This window comes from Oryx dammah, unplaced genomic scaffold (genome assembly GCF_014754425.2).
Source record: "Oryx dammah isolate SB20612 unplaced genomic scaffold, SCBI_Odam_1.1 HiC_scaffold_1, whole genome shotgun sequence".
Classification (NCBI taxonomy): domain Eukaryota; kingdom Metazoa; phylum Chordata; class Mammalia; order Artiodactyla; family Bovidae; genus Oryx; species Oryx dammah.
This window is the reverse complement of record NW_024070185.1, coordinates 73,947,437-73,968,575: the sequence shown is the minus strand read 5'-3', so window position 1 is coordinate 73,968,575 and position 21,139 is coordinate 73,947,437. Positions and strand designations below refer to the sequence as shown.

At 39.5% G+C, this 21,139-nt stretch overlaps 1 protein-coding gene and 1 non-coding gene across 4 annotated transcripts in view; both read left to right on the top strand.

Moving 5' to 3' along the window:
- The window catches only part of LOC120866311 (ubiquitin-associated protein 2), a 112,316-nt gene that overhangs the window by 78,662 nt on the left and 12,515 nt on the right, over positions 1 to 21,139 (top strand). For all 3 annotated transcript variants that reach the window (XM_040243966.1, XM_040243975.1, XM_040243955.1), the window contains 6 exons: positions 2,149 to 2,338; positions 5,196 to 5,409; positions 12,639 to 12,919; positions 13,528 to 13,697; positions 15,685 to 15,898; positions 20,064 to 20,103. In XM_040243966.1, coding sequence (XP_040099900.1) covers positions 2,149 to 2,338; positions 5,196 to 5,409; positions 12,639 to 12,919; positions 13,528 to 13,697; positions 15,685 to 15,898; positions 20,064 to 20,103 — 1,109 coding nt within the window. The remainder of the gene's footprint in view (positions 1 to 2,148; positions 2,339 to 5,195; positions 5,410 to 12,638; positions 12,920 to 13,527; positions 13,698 to 15,684; positions 15,899 to 20,063; positions 20,104 to 21,139) is intronic.
- On the top strand, positions 2,460 to 2,540 carry LOC120867855. The gene has a single exon (XR_005722045.1). It is a non-coding gene; the product is annotated as a small nucleolar RNA SNORD121A (small nucleolar RNA).

Genomic DNA, 21,139 nt, shown 5'->3' with positions numbered 1-21,139 from the left:
AGAGCAGAATTAAAATTTCTTGCTGTAGGAGAGTGGTTTTCTTCTTCAGATCTCTCTATTTTTTACCCTTTTCTTGAATCTCTTTCTGTTTTTCTCTTTTCTATCTAAGACTTTTGTTTTATCCCTTATCTGGTGAGCTGACAGAGCCTCCATCATTTCCTAATTTGTTGTGTCTGCTGATGAATTAAAATAGCAGTTATGGGGTTCCCAGGTGGCTCAGACGATAAAGAATTGCCTGCCACTGCAGGAGGCGTCAGTTTGACCCCTGGGCTGGGAAGATGCCCTGAATTAGGAGGTGGCAACCCACTCCAGTATTCTTGCCTGGAAAATTCCATGGACAAAGGAGCCTAGTGGGCTACAGTCCAGAGGGGTTGCAGAGAGTCAACGTGACTGAGCACGTGGTCACACACATGGCAGCGATAACGTTAAATCTAACAGTTTATTTTTTACTTTCGTAAACATTTTTTTTGACAGATAAATGTAATAGAAATCTCTTTTGGTTTCTTCATATAATGCCGTTTATTTAGATCTTAGGATAGTACAAAGTTCTCATTTTATATGGGTTCTAATAGTTTTTATCTACTAATTTCATAGATTACAGCTAAAGAGGAGCTTTTGGGATGATAGAAACATTGTTAGAATGTGTGCAGAATTGAATTATTGAAGAGTATTTATTTACATTCTCGGGTTTACAATAACTTTTAACCTTTGATTATGGTTTCAAAAAGTAGTGATCTAGAAGGATGAGAGCGTTGATATATATGATACCTGAGCATTGAAGGCAATTTTGAACCTAATATGCTCAGTCTCTTGCTAAATGAGGTGGTGATAGACTTCATTACAGGGAAATAAAAATCAAAGGTTATGTCTTGCAATATATTATTTTGTGACTTGCTCAGAATTTTTCCTTAAATGGATGTATCTTCTTCGTTGTATTTAGTATTTGATGAATTGCATAGCATCATTTTCATTTAAAAAATAAATGGACCTTTTAAGGCTTATTTTTCCAACAGTAGTGCTGCAGTGTTCTTCATATATATATTTCATCAATTGTTTGGAATAGAACTTCTGGTTTTTGTAGTTAAGGAACTTTTGAAATGGGTCATATATAAGATAACTATCATGAATTTGTATCCCTGGAATTAGGTTATCATAAGCTAGAACATTCCTTGGGGTCCATAATACTGGATCCCATAACTGTTTCTCAGTTACGGGGACATGAGAGTGGGCAGTGTGTAAGGAGAGGAACTCAAGCCTAGGAACTTGGCTGTATATCACGAGTGAGTTTTGAATTATTTGACCTTCCAGAATCTGCCTCATTGGCATGGTGAGTTTCCCTTAGGAGAACTGCTTGGGAACTGCCCTTTAAAAGGATTTAATGGAGCAGATTACCATGTTAGGTCATTCTGTGGAGAAATTAGTAGCTCATTCTCATGTCAAGAAATATATTATCTGAAAGATCATTTCTTCCTCATGCTTTCAGGTTTTAAGGCCATGATTCTGAACTTGGAATCTCAGTCTTCCTAGGGACATTATAAGAAGTCTAATTAACAGAGTATTTGGTAATATGTTGTGCATTTCCCCCCTAAATATTTAAGAGAGAAATTATGAGATTTAGATAAACCTAAATATATCATGGGATAGAACGCAAAACTTATAGGAATATTTATGGTAAATGTCAAAACTGCTTGAATGGTCTAGCACGGCTTTGGTCCTCATTTCTCAAAAATATGGGTTTACTTTCCTTTGGGAAAGTTTAAGAGAGACTGCTTTTAAGTAATGAAGAGGGCCAAATATTCTAAAGGAAACAAGCCAAGAAAACTGTTGAGGTGTACTCCATTGCTCCAGGTTTTCTAATCAGTTGTCATTGTGCCATTTCTGTGGAAACATCTCAGTGTACCTTTCTTTTCTCTTCTCTGCAAAGCCCTAATTGGGTCTCGGTGGCTTGGTGTGCCTTCTTGGTAGGGTAGGCATGTGGGGGGATGATTGATAATCTCCTTTTGCTGCTCTTAAACTCCAGTTTCCAAAGATTTTCCTCCCTGGGATTATTTTTAGCATGAACTTATTTATAGTGATTCATTTCTCAAGTTTATTTTTTGGTAAGATTTGCCTCTGACTCATTCTTTCATTTGCTTTTTGTCTGCTTAGTGTTGATCTGGTAGCCTTGCTCCAGAAGCCTATTCCTCCCAGTCAAGCCCCAGAAGTCAATTCCTTTGAAACTTCTCAACAGCAGAGCTTTGGCCAAGCGCTTGTCTTCACGAACTCTCAGCACAACAATCAGATGGCACCAGGGACTGGCAGCTCTGATGCTGTCAACTCCTATCCGCCTCAGAGTTTGGTAACTCACTTTTCTCTTAGTATGGGATTTTAAGGAATGGTCCCATGAATAAATGTATTCTTAAATGGCACTTGCCTTATCATTATTTTTTTGCATATAAAAATCTCTACACTAGATCTCAGTCCAGAAAACAATGATGTCATAATTTCCAAGCACATATCTGACAGTTCTGTGCAGAATTCAACCACTGAGTTTTCTGGATGAAGATTAAAAAGTACTTCTTATGATTAGTTGAATTATGAATTAGTTCAGTCATAATCAACTTAGGGATCCTTCCAGTAAGAAGGATGATTTTTTTCCTTGGGTCTGTTTCAGAGTCTGTCTCTATACTTAAGATGTTAAATTTTCATTTGTTTTCCAGTTTACTTAAATGCTAATGTTTGTCAGCATTGATTTGCTAATCTGCAAAAGCAGTTATTTCTAGGTCTGCCTAGGTTCTTAAATTTTTAGCATTTTGGTTTTGTTATTCCAAACAGTTGTATAGTAGAGGCCCTTAAAAATTGAATATGCTTTTATTGGAACAGTGTCATCTGCTGCTGCATATATGACTTTGGCTTCTGGAACAGTTCAGCTCCCGGGTCTTAACTAGTGATCCAGTGGTTAAGGCTCTGTCCTTCCACTGCAGGGGTGAGAGTTAAGGGAACTAAGATACCTCATAGTTTGTAGCATAGACAAAAAAAGAGAACTAACTTCTGTCAGAGAAAAGCTCAGGAATTGTTAGTGAAGCAAATGAAGATAGGTGATGGGAGTAAAAAGCTTAGAGCGTAGAATGTGAAAGAATGTAGCTGCAGAATGGTAAACTCAGGTCTCCGTCCAAGTGTGGGCTATTCTGAGTTGCAAGACTTGAGGTTGAAAGGACTATAGACACAAATCCATAGCTTTCACTAGTGATAAAACTTTGATTCATTCTTTGTTGTGTTTAATCTGAAATCTACAGTTGAAAAATGGCATTTCTTATTAATATGATCTATGATAATCACACACACACACACACACCCCGCCTTGATTCAGAATTCTTTGCTGTTCCCTAAAAATTGGAGCCTTGAATATGAGAACTTCTCATTGTCATCTTCTCTTCTGCATAGTCATGTCATGGCAAGTATAACTAGCTTGGGAACTTGACATTTTTAGCATTGATAGCGTTTGAGAGGGTGTCACTGCTTGAAGACAGACAGACCCAAGACAGACTCTGTTTTGAGAGGGCCCATTAATACCCCTAAGTTTGATTGAACTATCCACTTCCTTTCCTCCATCTGCCAGTGAAACACTGATGTGATGTCCTTGCTGACTTGCTGGAATCATAGGCTACTTGAAAATGTAGGTAGGACATTAGGGTTTTTATTTTAATAGCATCCTTCAGGCATGTTGCTTTTTGTCGCGAGCAACATCTTGAGGAACCAGAGTACAAATTGTTTCACATATGAGAGCAGTGATTCTCAGTGATACTATGCTTTTACTACCATTGGGAAACTCCAGTTATTACTATCTGGCATATTTAGTTATTATAAGATTAAGCCAGATTCTACACAAGACCAGTCAGGATCTTTGGCATTGGGTGCTGAGCATTTGTATGTGTTTATGTGAATGCATGTGCACAAGTGTACCTACCCATAGGCACATTTGTAAACTGTCCCCATTGATTGAAATGTGTAGGTGGAATTGAAGCCCTGTGCTAATAGGTATTACCTAAAGCAAGGTTTTAGTCATTGATGCAGTAATGTCATCATGTTGTGAAACACATAGAAAGTGCGTTACAATTAAATTAGCTGATGCACGATAGGGATTGGGTAAGAAAAGAAGATGCCTTTTTTTGAGCAAGTAGGCTTGAGCTAGGTTTTGATGCATTTATAAGTGACATAAGAGTGGCGTAGTGGGTGGCATGAGCACAGAGTTAGGAGCAGTGGTAAGTAATGTTATCACAGCTGTTTTAATAGAAGCAGATTCTGTGTTTGAAGTAGAGTAATTGCCCACAGCCTGAAGTTTTTTGCTCACATTGGAGAATTTGGATATCTTTAAAAACAACTGGGACAGATAGTCCATGGCTTTGGAAATTGATACCAGAAATAATTGATTCAGCTTTCTAGATCAGGCCTCTTGATGGAATGTAGATCATTTGTATTTTTAACCTTTATGGTGGTTGTGCAGTTATGTTTTGACTTAATCTTTTCAGTAATTTAATGATATTGATAAGTAAAAATGCACTTGACCTGCCACTCTTAGGTTGGCTGGTCATTTGTTCTGGAAGTGTATTTGGTGTACTTGGTCATCAGAACACCTTGAAATAAACACAGCAGTGTTCAGGGCATCTGCTCAGTACACACATATATCCTTGTAATTTAGTGTCTGATTCTGGAATACAAACTGTTAAGTACTGTGATGTGCCTTTAACCTTACAGGATGATCTGATGGCTGATCTCTCTGTGACTAACCCTAGTAAAAACTTCACAAAGTTAAAGATGATTACCGTTCCACACTTAAGAAAATATTGTATTTTGTTTTTCAGCCTTGTCTTTATCATTTACTAATGATATTTCTCTCTACTTTAAAAAAAAGTAATCTGTTTCTAAGCTTAAATGATACCACTTTTTGAATAAAAATAAATTTCTTAAAATCTAAGAAACTTAAAATCTAGGGAAATTCCTCTTCCCTCGAAGCTCTTGTATCAGAAGTAGGAAGGATTGTTAGGTTTATTTAGTCAGATCTTGTTACTTGGTAATATTTTTGTGTAGTATTTATTCAGATGAGTCTTACTAATTCAGAATGTTCTAGGCTATAATTTTTAAAATCCTTGTGAAAATACAATGGCATGTAGAAATTCTGTATTGCTGAGGATTTTTGTTTTTCTTTCCCTTTAAAGTCATCAGTCCTTGGTTCAGGATTTGGAGAGCTTGCCCCTTCAAAAATGGTGAACATCACCAGCTCCCAGATTTTGGACCAGTTGAAAGCTCCGAGTTTGGGCCAGTTTACCACCACCTCAAGTTCACAGCAAAATAGTACGAGTTCTCCCACAACCACTTCTTCTTGGGACCTCAAGCCTCCAGCCTCCCAGTCCTCAGTCCTTAGTCATTTTGGTAAGTGTGCATTTTCTACAGTGGTTTGCCCCTAGTGAGGACATGCCAAACACTGGCAGAGTAGGTTGACTTTTGGACACTAATGTGGATTTGACCAGGCATATTTCTTTCTTTCTTTTTAATTAATTTTTTTGAAGGATAATTGCTTTACAGAATTTTGTTATTTTCTGTCAAACCTCAACATGAATCAGCCATAGGTATACAAATATCCCCTCCGTCTTGAACCTCCTTCCAATCTCCTACCCTATCCCACCCCTCTAGATTGATACAGAGCACCTGTTTGAGTTTCCTGAGCCATACAGCAAATTCCCATTGGCTATCTGTTTTACATATGGTAATGTAAGTTTCCATGTTACTTTTTCCATACATCTCACCCTCTCCTTCCCTCTCGCCATGTCCATAAGTCTATTCTCTTTGTCTGTTTCTCCATTGCTGCCCTGAAAATAAATTCTTCAGTACCATTTTCCTAGATTCCGTATATATGTGTTAGAATATGATATTTATCTTTGTTTTTCTGACTCATTTCACTCTGTATAGATTCTAGGTTCGTCCACCTCAACAGAACCGACTCATGTGTTCCTTTTTATGGCTGAGTAATATTCCATTGTGTATATGTACCACAACTACTTTATCCTTTCATCTGTCAATGGACATCTAGGTCGTTTCTATTTCCTAGCTATTGTAAATAGTGCTGCAATGAACAGTGGGATACATGTGTCTTTTTCAATTTTGGTTTCCTCAGGGTATATGCCTAGGAGTGGGATTGCTGGGTCATATGGTGGTTTTATTCCTAGTTTTTTAAGGAATCTCTCTAAGTCTTCCATAGCGGCTGTATCTATTTACATTCCCACCAACAGTGCAAGAGCTTTCCCTTTTCTCCGTATCCTCTTCAGCATTTACTGTTTGTAGACATTTTGATGATGGCCCTTCTGACTGGTGTGAGGTGATATCTCATTGTGGTTTTGATTTGCATTTCTCTCATAATGAGCGATGTTGAGCTTCTTTTCATGTGTCTGTTAGCCATCTGTATGTCTTCTTTGGAGAAATGTCTGTTTAAGTCTTTTTTTCCCCCTTTTTGATTGGGTTGTTTGTTTCTCTGGCATTGAGTTATATGAGCTGCTTGTATATTTTAGAAATTAATCTTTTGTCTTGTTTCATTTGCTATTATTTTCTCCCATTCTTAGGGTTGTCTTTTCACCTTGCTTATAGTTTCCTTTGCTGTGCAAAAGCTTTTAAGTTTGATCAGGTCCCACTTGTTTACTTTTGGTTTTATTTCCGTTACTCTAAAAGATGGGTCATAGAGGATCTTGTTTTGATTTATGTCATCGAGAGTTCTGCGTATGTCTTCCTCTAAGAGTTTTATAGTTTCTGGTCTTACATTTAGGTCTTTAATCCATTTTGAGTTTATCTTTGTGTATGGTGTTAGGAGGTATTCTGATTTCATTCTTTTACATGTAGCTGTCCAGTTATCCCAGCGCTATTTATTGAAGAGGCTGTCTTTGTCCCATTGTATATTCTTGCATCCTTTGTCAAAAATAAGGTACCCATAGGTGCACGGGTTTATTTCTGGGCTTTTCTTGTTTCCTTGGTCTGTATTTCTGTTTTTGTGCAAGTACCATACTGTCTTGATGACTGTAGCTTTGTAGTATAACCTGAAGTCAGGAGGGTTGATTCCTCTAGCTTCATTCTTCTTTGTCAAGACTGCTTTGGCTATTCAGGGGCTTTTGTGTTTCCATATAAATTGTGAAATATTTTGTTCTAGTTCTGTGCAAAATGCCATTGGTAATTAGATAGGGGTCACATTGAATCTGTAGATTACATTTGGTAGTATACTCATTTTCATAATACTGATTCGTTCTACCCAGGAACATGGAATATCTATCCATCTGTTTATGTCATCTTTGATTTCTTTCATTAGTGTCTTATGATTTTCTGTGTACAGTTCTTTTGTCTCCTTAGGTAAGTTTATTTCTAGATATTTATTTATTTATTTTTGTTGGAATGGTGAATGGGATTGACTCTTTAATTTCTCTTTCTGATTTTTCACTGTTAGTATATAGAAATGCAAGTGATTTCTGTGTATTGATTTTGTGTCCTGCAACTTTGCTAAATTCACTGATTAGTAATTTTCTGATACTATCTTTAGGGTTTTCTATGTACAGTATCATGTCATCTGCAAACAGTGAGTGTTCTGCCTATGTTTTCCTCTTAAGAGTTTTATAGTTTCTGGTCTTAGCAGTTAGGTCTTTAATCCGTTGTACTTCTTTTTTGATCGGGGTTCCTTTTATTTCTTTTTCTTCTCTGATTGCTATAGCTAGGACTTCCAGAACTGTTTAATAATAGTGGTGAAAGTGAACAACCTTGTCTTGTTCCTGATCTTAGGGGGAATGCTTTCAGTTTTTCGTCATTGAGAATAATGTGTGCTGTAGGTTTATCATATCTGGCCTTTACTTGTTGAGGTAGGTTCCTTCTATGCCCATTATTTTGAGAGTTGTAATCATAAATGGGGAGCTGGATTTTGTCAAATGCTTTTTCTGCATCTATAGAGATTAGCATATGGTTTTTATCTTTCAGTTTGTTGATACAGTGTATCACATTGTTTGATTTGCATATATTGAAGAATCCTTGCATTCCTGGAATAAACCCAACTTGACCATGATGTGTGAGCTTTTTGATGTGATGTGATGAAAAGAAACTATCCTCAGTTCTTTTCATTCTTTATACTTTATTCTGTGCTTCAGAAGTTATTTCCATCATTTTATCTTCCACCTCACTGATTCATTCTTCTGCTTCAGATATTCTGCTATTGATTACTTCTAGAGTATTTTTAATTTCAGTAATTGTGTTGTTTGTATGTTTATTCTTTAATTCTTCTAGATCTTTGTTAATTGGTTCTTGCATTTTCCTCCATTTTGTTTTCTAGGGTTTTGATCATTTTTACTATCATTATTCTGAATTCTTTTTCAGGTAGTTTGCCTATTTCCTCTTCATTTATTTGGACTTCTATGTTTCTAGTTTGTTCCTTCACTTGTGTAGTATTTCTCTGCCTTTGCATTATTATTTTTTTAACTTACTGTATTTGAGGTCTCCTTCTCCCAGGCTTCAGTGTTGAATTCTTTCTTCCTTTTGGTTTCTGCCCTTCTAAGGTTGATCAGTGGTTTGTGTAAGCTTTGTATAGGGTGAGATTTGTGCTGAGTTTTTGTTTGTTTGTTTTTCCTCTGATGGGCAAGCTGAGTGAGGTGGTAATCCTGTCTGCTGATGACTTGGTTAATATTTTTCTTTTGTTTGTTGTTTAGAAGAGGCATCCTGTACAGGGTGTTTCTGGTGGTTGGGTGATGCCAGGTCTTGTATTCAAGTGGTTTCCTTTGTGTGAGTTTTCACTATTTGATATAAACTGTGGAAAATTCTGAAAGAGATGGGAATACCAAACCATCTGACCTGTATGCAGGTCAGGAAGCAATAGTTAAAACTGGACATGGAACAACAGACTGGTTCAAAATAGGAAAAGGAGTACGTCAAGGCTGTATATTGTCACCCTGCTTATTTAACTTATATGCAGAGTACATCATGAGACACGCTGGGCTGGAAGAAGCACAAGCTGGAATCAAGATTGCCAGAAGATATATCAATAACCTCAGATATGCAGATGACACCAACCTTACGGCAGAAAGTGAAGAGGAGCTAAAGAGCCTCTTGATGAAAGTGAAAGAGGAGAGTGAAAAAGTTGGCTTAAAGCTCGACATTCAGAAAACGAAGATCATGGCATTTGGTCCCATCACTTCATGGGAAATAGATGGGGAAACAGTGGAAACATTGTCAGACTTTATTTCTTTGGGGTCCAAAATCACTGCATATGGTGATTGCAGCCATGAAATTAAAAGACACTTACTCCTTGGAAGGAAAGTTATGACCAACCTAGATAGCATATTGAAAAGCAGAGACATTACTTTTCCAACAAAGGTCCGTCTAGCCAAGGCTATGGTTTTTCCAGTGGTCATGTATGGATGTGAGAGTTGGACTGTGAAGAAAGCTGATTGCCAAAAAATTGATGCTTCTGAACTGTGGTGTTGGAGAAGACTCTTGAGAGTCCCTTGGACTGCAAGGAGATCCAACCAGTCCATTCCAAAGGAGGTCAGTCCTGGGTGTTCATTGGAAGGACTGATGCTGAAGCTGAAAGTCCAATACTTTGGTCACCTCATGCAAAGAGTTGACTCATTGGAAAAGACTCTGATGCTGGGAGAGATTGGGGGCAGGAGGAGAAGGGGATGACAGAGGATGAGGTGGCTGGGTGGCATCACCGACTCTATGGACATGAATTTGAGTGAATTCCGGGAGTCGGTGATAGACAGGAGGCCTGGCGTGCTGCGATTCATGGGGTCGCAAAGAGTCAGACACAACTGAGTGACTGAAGTAAACTGAGGGTTAGTTCTCTGATTGTCTAGGCTCTTGGAGTCAGTGCTCCCACTCCAAAGGCTCAGGGCTTAATCTCTCTCCAAAGACCAGGCTAGGTCCAATCCAGCAAGAGGAATTTCATCTGAAACGGAAGGGCCTTTACTTGAGTTCCAAAAGCCAGTGCACAAGAACACAACGGAGATCTCTGACTTAGCAGAAACTGGGAAGAAGTTATTACCACCAGCAAATGCCAAGATAAAGTCCCTCCGCCTTTGGTCCACCCTGATAAGTCAGCCAGAGACTACCCCTCTGGTCCTGACCACCCACCGCCCCAAACCACAGACACCCAGCACTCTTAGCCACTTCACCCTGCCAGCCAATTCACAAGCAGGAGACTTTGTGAAAGTGAAGTGAAGTCGCTCAGTTGTGTATGACTCTTTGCAACCCCATGGATTGTAGCCTACCACACTCCTCCGTCCATGGGATTTTCCAGGCAAGAGTACTGGAATGGATTGTCATTTCCTTCTCCAGAGGATTTTCCTGACTCAGGGATCAAACCTGGGTCTCCCGCATTGTAGGTAGATGCTTTACCATCTGAGTCACCAGGGGCGACTTTGAGGTGAATGTCAATTGTTAGTGTTTATGAGTTCTGTCTTGACTAGGCATATTTCTTTTTAGTAGAACTTCTGCAGTTTCTGAATTAAATCCTTCAGCTTGGCATTGTATAAATGCCTATATTTGTTTGTTAATATTAATAGTAGTAGTTAGTCCATACCTTGAACAGATGTGCAAAAGCATGATAGTAGTCAAGCAGATATAAGGAAACAACACTTTGAATAAATACCTAGACAGATTGTTTTTTTTTTTTTTTTTGAGTTTTATTAGAATAAGAAGGTGGAATGTGGACAATACTTTAAGTCATATTCTCTGTTGTGTTCTGATTCTAACACGTGTGTATCTGCCATGATTTTGTCTAGCCTTAATGTCTGTGGTTTCTATTGTAAATATTTTCTAAGTTAGATGTTTTCCAAGCTGTACACCCATAGACTTTGTGACATTAACCCTCTATTTCCCACCAATACACATGGCACAATAGCAGAGGTGTACTTTAACCATAGGGTTGGCTGTCTGGTTTATGTTTAGGGTATACTGAGAGATGTGGAAATACATTTTTCTGCTGAATGGAATGGTTTACTGTTACAGGGGTACCTGAGACGACTCTCAGTTTGAAGTCTCTGTCTTTTCTACCAAAGCATTCATTAAAGACTCAACGTCCAAGGGGGGATGTTTTTATTGGGGGGCTGGTCACATGGGCACACTCTACCTAGTATAAACCAAAATTGTAGAATCCCAGAAGGAGAGAGAACATTCAACATAAACCAAATTGTATAAATAATCGAGATAAAGAGTGTCCCTTTTTTCAGTTAGAGAATTGGCATCCTTTGGAACATAGCAAAAATTTCGTGTTCCTTGACAGAAGCTGATGTTTCTGATACAGGCCTCCTGTGTATGTTAACTTTTTCTGCACATTTAACTACTGAGTGGTGTGAGTTTTTAGATCTGAGCATGCTATTCCCATATTCTTTGAAAGTCTGTGCTCTTTGTACTTTGTTCTAACATCAAGATGAAAATAGATTCAGGACCTTTGACTGGATTTGCCACCTATTGGTGGAAGTACAGTTTTATTGGAACACAGCCAGTTATTTACGTTTTATCTGTAACTACTTTCAGTCTGCTAAGGCAGAGTTGAATAGTTGCTAAGAGATGACCTTCAGGGCCTAAAGTATTTACTGTCTGGTTCTTTGCAGAAGAAGATTCTCTGTATGATAGAGGTAGCACTGCAAATCCACGATGGAAAGATGGTTTATTTCTCTTGGGTATCTAGCTGGAAAATGAAGTTGGATCCCTAACTCCTACTGTTCAGCAAAGTGCCAAATCGGTGAAAATACCTCAACATAGATAATGAATAACAATAACAGAAAAACATAGGAAGATTTTTATGTACTCTGTGTGACGTAGACCCTACCTGTCTGGATGTGATAGGAAATAACATAACCAAATGAAAAAGGAGACAAACTATGAAAAAAAAATGTTGTAGGCAAAGGGTGAAGTTCCTTAATATAAAAGGTACCAAGTCACTCTTTGAACCAGCAACTCTGTTCTAGCTGTTGGTCCTGCAGCTGTGCTTACACTTGACCAAAATGTCTTACACAAAAATATATTTATTTGCAGCATTGCTTTTCCTATCAAGAAATTGGAGAACTTCAAAGTTTATTAGCATAATACTGGTTTTAAAAATCAGAACTTGTGTACACTGTCTGACTTCGTAATTATAAGAATGGAGCAGTTCTTCGTGCATTAATGTGGCACAGTTTCTGAAAACTAAATACCTTTAATATTTTTATTCAAGAAACTGAGTACAAATGTCTGCTTCTGGGAACAGGGTGGAAGGGTGATTTTTATTCATCGTATATATTTTTGTATGTTTTGGATTTTGTAGTATCACATATGTTATTGAAATAGTAATTTTCAAAAGTTATATATAAAATATGAATACCCATTCTCCGCCCCAGATGCTTTAGCAGAAACTGAATCTCCTCTCTGCATAAGACATGAGCTACAAACTCATTCAGGTGTCCTTTTCCATTTGTCATAGGCCAGTTAAAATATTATAGACAGACGCACACACCATGTTTGGGATTGAGGTAGAAGATGGTTGGGAGAAAGCAGTGGTGCCAGCAGCCCTCCACCGTCAGGGATGGCGGAAGAGGGAGCTGTGAGCTCATGTGCCTAAATGACTGATTGTTGCCTCCCCCCACCCCCACCCTGCTTCTTAGACTTCAAATCTCAGCCTGAACCATCCCCTGTTCTTAGCCAATTGAGCCAACGACAGCAGCACCAGACTCAGGCCGTCACTGTTCCTCCTCCTGGGTTGGAGTCCTTTCCTTCCCAGGTGAAGCTCCGAGAAGCAGCACCCAGAGACAGCAGTACCTCCACTGTGAACAAACTTTTGCAGCTTCCCAGCATGACTGTCGAAAATATCGCTGTGTCTGCCCACCAACCACAGCCCAAACACATCAAACTCCCTAAGTCTCGGCGAATACCTCCAGCTTCTAAGGTGGGTCTTTTATCAGGAAGTCATAGTACCAAAGATGGATGCATTTTAACATGTAGTTCATGGGGTATTTTCAAGTACATAGTCTCTTGATTTATGAGGAATCAGTCATTTCTGAGTGACTAATGGATTTTTGCTAAGAGATAGGACTGTCCATTTGAATTACAAGTCTTGCTCAGGAAACCTGATGATCTTGTGCGTTTAGTTAAGAGAATCTGATGTTCTTCTGTACTTACTTAGCTCTGTTCTGTAGAGGTAGGAGTGGTTCCTTGACCAGGTGATGCTTTCATTAGAGGCCCCTCTTCCTCACTCATCCATCACCACAATCCCGTGTCATACCCTCTCCCTCCCCTTCTCCCCAACTCCCACCCCCCATCTTAAGAAGCATTTGGTGGAACTGACCATTCTGTTAACTTTTTAATTTTTCTTGGCTCTGTTCCTTTCTCTTTAAAAAAAAAAAAAAAAATCCTATTTCTTTTTCCTGCTTTTCACTCCTTGTTCCTCAGGCCTCCCCACAGGGCCCTGGGAACCCAGTGCTTGTTAGCTCTGCAGGCCTTTGGGGCTGGGAATCTCTCACTTCTGTTGCTAACATCATGGTTTTGCTTTTACAGATCCCAGCTTCTGCAGTGGAAATGCCTGGATCAGCAGATGTCACAGGATTAAATGTCCAGTTTGGCGCCTTGGAATTTGGATCAGAACCTTCTCTCTCTGAATTTGGATCAGCTGCAAGCAGTGAAAATAGTAGCCAGATTCCCATTAGCTTGTATTCAAAATCTTTAAGGTATACAGTTTCCCACTTCTCTTTCTAGTTTTGATTAACTCCTTTGCAAAGTTAAACACGGTAGAGCCTAAGAAATCACCTGGTGGAGAAAATAAACCCTGTAGTGATGGGTTTGTGTCACCAGTGGCTAACTCTAGAATGTGTCTTCCATCCCCCTAAAAAGAAATCCTGTGCCTGTTAGCGGTCTTGCCCAGCTTTCCTCCTCACTCCATCCCTTGAAAACCATTAATTGGTCTCCTGATTTGCCTGATGTGGGATTGCATATAACTAAGGAAATGCAGTAAGTGGCCTTTTGGTTCTGACTTCTTTCACTTAGCATAGTGTTTTCAAGGTTCATCCATTTTATAGTGTGTGTGCATTTTGTTTTCCAAATAGTATTTCATTGTGCAGGTACATCGCATTTTGTTTATTCACTCACTAGATATTTGGGTTACATCCACTTTTTGGCTGTTATGAATCATACTGATGTGAAAATTCAGTTAAGTTTTGTGTGCTTTCATTTGCTTTGGATCTGTACCTGGGAATTGCTGGATCCTTTGATAACTCTTGTATTTAACCATTTGAGGATCTATCAGACTTTCACCCTGAAATACTTACATTCCTACCAGTAATCTATGAGCGGTGCAGTGTGTATACATCTTTGCTAACACTTATTTTCTTTCAATGAAATATTTTATAAATAGAGGAATCTCAGATTTTAGATTTTATTTTACTACATCTTTTACCTTCTAGAGCCAAAATCTGATATTTGCTTGAGTTCCCTTTCTAAGGACAGACTCAGAACATTTAGATTCCTTAAAGTTTCTTAAGAATTCTTAATAATGTCATGCTGCCTATTAGTTAAACTTGTTCAGTCTCTAAGTCGTGTCCGACTCCGCAACCCATGGACTGCATGCAGCATGTGAGGCTTCTTTGTCCTTCACTGTCTCTCAGAGTTTGTTCATGTTCATGTCTGTTGAATCAGTGATGCTATTTCACCATCTCATCCTCTGCTGCTTCCTTCTTTTGCCTTCGGTCTTTCCCAGCATCAGGGTCTTTTCCAGTGAGTCAGCTTTTTCCATTGAGCAGCCAAAGTATTGGAGCTTCAACATTAGTCCATCCAATAGAATATTCAGAGTTGATTTCCTTTAGGATTGAATGAATGGTTTGATCTCCTTGCTGTCCAAGGGACTCGCAATAGTCTTCAACACCACAGTTGAAAAGCATCAGTTCTTCGGTGCTCAGTCCAGCTGAGCACCAGCTCTTACTCTTATGGTCTAACTCTCACATCCATACATGACTACTGGAAAAACACATAGCTTTGACTATATGGACCTTTGTTGGCAGTGGTATCTCTGCTTTTAATATGCTGTCTAGGTTTTTCATAGCTTTCCTTCCAAGAAGCATGTATCTTCTAATTCATGGCTGAAGTCACTGTCCGCAGTGATTTTAGAACCCAGGAAAAGAAAATCTGACACTGTTTCCACTTTTCCCCTTTCTGTTTGCCATGAAGTGATGGGGCTGGATGCTGTATCTTTTTGAACATTCAAAGTTTTTTGAATGTTGAGTTTTATGCCTGATTTTTCACTCATCAAGAGGCTCTTAAGTTCCTCTTCATGTTCTGCCCTTAGGGTGATATTATCTGCATATCTGAGGTTGTTGATATCTCTCCCAGCAATCTTGATTCCAGCTTGAGCTTTGTCTGACCCGTTGTTTTGTGTGATGTACTCTGTATATAAGTGAAATTAGCAGGGTGACAGTATAGTCTTTTGACATACTCTTTTCCCAGTTTTGAACTGTCAGTTAAATTAGGTTGCTCTGATTTGGGAGGAGGGATTAATTGTTCTTTTAATCTTCATTTGCCTGATATGAATGGCGCAGCAGTGTAAACTTTATAGTTACAGATATGTTTATTTAATTTAAAATATGACAAGAGACGACATTGTTCTGCCTCATGAAAACGGTGAAGTGACACAGATTTATGTCTCATGTCTTTTATTCTCTGTAGTGATTCTTTGAATACCTCCCTACCAATGACCAGTGCAGTACAGAACTCCACCTACACAACCTCCGTCATTACCTCGTCCAGTCTGACCAGCTCCTCTTTGAGCTCCACTAGTCCAGTAACCACGTCTTCCTCCTACGACCAGAGTTCTGTGCATAACAGGATCGTATACCAAAGCTCTGTGAGTCCGTCGGAGTCAGCTCCAGGAACCATCACGGCAAGTGGTCTTTCAGGTTTATTCTCACAGGAAATTCCAGTTGGAGCTCGATATGTAGTTTGGGAAATTTCCTTTTAGAAAATTTCATTTTAGAAATTGGCTAACCTTTTGAGAGGAATCCATATAGTTTGTGGCCATCTCGTTTGAAACCTGTGTTTCACGCACCCATACACAGGGATTGTGTGAATGGCCCCAGACGCCTGGTATACGAATAGTGTAGGATACACCCTGAGTTGTGCAGTGGTTTCGATGGGGTGGGTGGGGACTCTCGTCTAATGTTTCATTGTCCTGTAAGGCAGACATTCAGGCATTACTAGTGAGAGCTACTTTAGAGTGCTGAGAACATGGAAATAATAGAAACAGTTAAATTGGCGTAGCAGACATTTGGATTTTTTTTCTTAAGTTTCCTTCTAAGATTGTGAGGAAATATTTGCATGTATTGACTTAAGAGTTTTTTCCTTCCTTTCTTTTCCATCTTTCATGTTGGATGTTTTCCTCAAATGTCTGATGAATCTGTTGTGCCCTGTTGCTACTGCTAAGTCGCTTCAGTCGTGTCTGACTGTGCGACCCCATAGACGGCAGCCCACTAGGCTTCTCTGTCCCTGGGATTCTCCAGGCAAGAACACTGGAGTGGGTTGCCATTTCCTTCTCCATGAAAGTGAAGTTGCTCAGTTGTGCCCAACTCTTAGCAGCCCCATGGACTGCAGTCCACCAGGCTCCTCTGTCCATGGGATTTTCCAGGCAAGAGTACTGGAGTGGGTTGCCATTGCCTTCTCCATCTATTGTGCCCACTTAACACTAAAACTGTCTATAGGGGTAGGTTGTTGGACATCGGCTTTAGTGAGGGACAGTGTGGTTGGTTATTTCTGTAGGGATGGAAGCTCCTTCATCAGCCCTATGGGCCTTTCCTGTTGGGTTTATTTGGATTCTTCAGGGACTCTTCTTCCAGTCTCTTCCCTGTAGGACCTATACCTGTCTGTCAGTGTCTTAAAAGCCTACTGTGAAGAGAAGGCTGCGGTTAAATATTCATTGATGAAGTTAAGGGCCTGTGGGAGAAGGTGGAAGGGGGCGTTCACTCTTCTGTGCAGAGTTTAAAAAATTCTCTAACATTTAGCCCTGCCTCGACACCCAGTTCCAAAGTTACGTGATATATATTAGTACTGAGTTGCTTGGTATGGTTCTTGGATATAAGTTGAGTGGTTTTCTGGTTTTCTCAACTACTTACTTAGGATTTGGCTTTACCAGGTCAGCTAAGTCAGTTACTATCTGGCATCTGCTTTCTACTGTATAAAATCTTGTTGCTCTCATTTTCCACCTGTATTTCTCTTTCTGGGTTGACACCTTTTTAAAAACCATGTGTTTTCAATATATATTCTGTAAGAAGTTTATTTTTGTGACTTCCAGCATGGTAACCACTAGCCACATATGATTGTTTAAATTAAATATACAATTAAAAGTTCAGCTTCTCTGACACACCATGATTTAAATGTTGTCTGTCTAGATATGGTTGGTCAGTCACTATAGTAGACGACCAAGTACAGACAGACAGTATTTCCACTATTGCAGAATATTCTGTTCCCTTGGAAAGTGCTGGTCTTTAGTGTGTAAGACATAAATCAGACCATTTCTTTAAATCTCTGTCATCTGCATGACATCTCAGTTCCAGCTCTAACTTGACCTCTTGTTCTTCTTGTCCATATCACTGTTCAACTCATTTCTTGCTCAGCTAATTGAACCAGATTTCTGATCTCTTTCGATCATTTGATGTTATTTTTGTTCCCAGCATGCTTCTGCCTAGAATTTCCTTCATCCCAAATAACATGGCTTCTTTATTGTATCAGTTTATCCATTGCTTGTGAAATTTTTGTTTCTGTTTTTAATAGTTTTAAATTCAAAGTTATTTAATTAATTTAGTTAATTTAAATTAATTGTAGTTAATTTACAATGTTGTGTTAGTTTCACATGTACAGCAAAGTGATTTAGTTATATGTGTATATTCTTTTTCAGATTTCTTTCCATTGTAGGTTATAAGATATGGAACATAGTTCACTGTGATACACAGTGGGACCTTACTGTTCGAATGTTTGTATTTTTTTTAAGGTTTATTTATTTATTTAAAATTTGAGTATAATTGCTTTATAATTTTGTGTTGGTTTCTGCCATACATCAACGAGTCAGCCTGGAGCTTCCCTGGTGGCTCAGATGGAAGGAATCTGCCTGCAATGCGGGAGACCCACATTCAGTCTCTGGGTCGGGAACATCCTCTGGAGAAGGGAATGGCAACCCACTCTAGTATTCTTGCTAGAGAATTCCATGGACAGAGGAGCCTGGAGGGGACAGTCCATGGGGTTGCAAAGAGTTGGACACAGCTGAACGACTAACACTTTCACTTTTACATTCACCTATATCCCCTCCCTCTTGAACCTCCCTCCCACCTCCCACCCCATCCCACCCCTCTAGGTTGTCACAGAGCAGCAGTTTGAGCTTCCCACATCATACAACAAATTCCCAATGGCTATCTATTTTTACATGTGGTCCAGGGTTTGTATTTTAAAAATGATTTTCTAGATGAAATGTTCCCAAGATGTGATGGCAGCTGTTTCCTTCCTCTTTCCCTCTCTTTTTGTCTGGTGAGATTTTTTAGCTCTCTGGGTCTTCCTTGCTGCAAGGACTGTATCTCGTTGTGGTGTACCGTTTTCTCATGGTGGCTCGTCTTGTTGCAGGGCATAGGCTCTAAGGCATGGGGACTTCAGTAGTTGTACCTCTCAGGCTCTAGAGCACAGGCTTAATTAATAGTTTTGGGGTATAGGGTTAGTTGCTCCAAGGCATGTGGGATCTTCCTGGATCAGGGATTGGACCCATGTTTCCTGCATTGATAGGTGGATACTTTACCACTGAGCCACTAGGGAAGCCCTGGTATAGTTTTAAGAAGACTTTGTATGTCAGTTTTGTGCTGTCTTGGAGGAATATGCTTGATGTCATGTGTGTATACTTACCGAGCAGTGAACCATCGTTGAGAGGAAGGCAGAACGACAGAACTTTGACTGCTCTCCATGTGCCCTTTATTCTGATTTTCCCTTCTCTGAGTCTTTTAGCTCTTGTTGTGCTTTGTTTTTTTCCTAGCAGTTGTGTTTTATTGTCTACGTTTCTTGTAAATAATCTCAAATTGTTTTAAGAATAAAATGTATGTAGGATTTTATGAAAAGAAAGTGTACTGAATTTCTGTTCTGAGAAGATCATCCCCTCAGCTTCCTTGTCCCATCCAGAGCCTGTCTGAGCCCTGTAGGCTCCTCTGTCAGTCACTGTTTTTTTTTTTTTTTTCCAATAGTAAGTTTATTTTTTAATTGATTGGCTGTGCTGGGACTTCACTGCCGCAGAAGCTTTTCTCTAGTTTTGGCGAGCAGGGGCCTCTCTCTAGTTGGGACGCGCGGGCTTCTCATTGCCGTGGCTTCTCTTGTTTCTGAGCACGGGCTTCTGGGCGCACAAGCTTTAGTAGTTGCCTCCCGGGCTCTAGAGCACTGGCTCAGTAAATGTGGCACATGGGCTTAGTTGCTCGACTGCATGTGGGGCCTTCCTGGATCGACTCAACCCCGCGTCTCCTGCCTTGGCAGGAGTGGCCCTTTACCAGTGAGCCACAGTGAAGCCCTCAGTCTCTCTGCCGGGTCTCCACACCCCATCTGTGAAAGTAAAGTTTTCTTTGTGAGGATACCTTCTTCTGTTTGAAAGTTCTAGGGAAGTGCTTCATGGTTAACTGAGACCAATTGAATGATATAAAATACGATAATTCCTTGCATGAAAGTTATCTTCATTATAATTTGGAAACACTTTCTAGTATGTGGGGTACTCAGGAGACAGAATGTCCATGAGATAGAAAGGCTTGTGGTGATTTCAATATAGTGAGAGTTCCCAAGCTTAATAATTTTTAGGACTGTTTCATTGCTTCCTGTGCTTTTGGTCTTATTTTTTATTCTTATTACTTCCTTAAATAACCAGTTCGGGGATTTAGTAAGAATTTGTTGTATTGTCTCTCCTTTTCTTAAGAAACAAAATAAAACAGGTCATAGTTCTTTGCTTAATTCATAATCTTCATATTTTTGTGGTTAAATCCCAACTTAGGTTGTCATTCGATGGAGGGTTTACTTACTTTATTTTCTCTTTCTTATAGAATGGAAATGGTGGTAGTCGAAGTCAGCAGACAGTAGACAGTAAGTATATGAGCTAACTATTCTTGTGGCTGGTGGAAACCACAGACAGAAAAAGAGCATAGCTGATGTGGTGGGGAAAATGATTGGCCAATGGCTAATTCTGCAAAAGCAGTCCTTTTCCATCTTTCCTGATAGCTATCTCTGACTCATCATTGGCAGCATTTCTTTCAGTTTAGAGTTGAGCTAGAGAGGCCCTGTGACCAGACTGTAGGTGATGGTATTACTAGAAATATATCTACAGCAAGAAGGAGGTCTTGCATCATTCTGCTGTCTTAAGACTGCATCCCAAGTGTGGTGTGTAGGTTGGATTTAAAATATGCTTTTCTCAGAGGCCCAGATTCCAGGAAGTTTAAGAGGGCTTTCACTTCAGTAATGTGAAAGATGTTTAAAGCAGAAATTGGCATGCTGGTTCAGGAGAGAGAGAAAATGTTGCTCAGTATAAATACTTGGGAGAAATGGAGGGAGAGCCCACCAAATCTAGTATAGCTCAGTGATCCCTGGAATTAGTGTAGGTGAATTCCCATTAGTTGTTCCCTTTGTTCTTGGCTTCTTTATCAACGATTATGCTCATAATCTAAAATGAAACCAGTTTTCATTGATTATTCAGTGAAGCAAATGGATATGTATTGGGTATGGAAGCCAGAAAGACCCTCTTTTTATTTAGAAATTTGGGGGAGTGTGGCTGTGGAATTTTGCCAGACCAGGAATGGGCCTCAGTTGGAATTGAAATGACACATTGATTTACCCAGAGTTGGATTTGGTGTTGAGGGACCGCCAGAGCAACAGATAACGGTACATCTGAGAACACTAGATGTCACAGGAAGTGTGAATTACTTAATCTGTGGTGGAAAGTTTCTTTGGCCCAGGTGTGGGGTCGAGAACACACAGAGGTTTACTAAAAGATTTTATTTGGAGATTTCAAGTGAGATAATGAGATGTGAGATGTCCATAAAACAGTGTGCATTTTAGATAGGTTTTTATCTCCCATGTCCTCTTCTCTAACCATCTCTCTCTCTGACACACACACACACACACA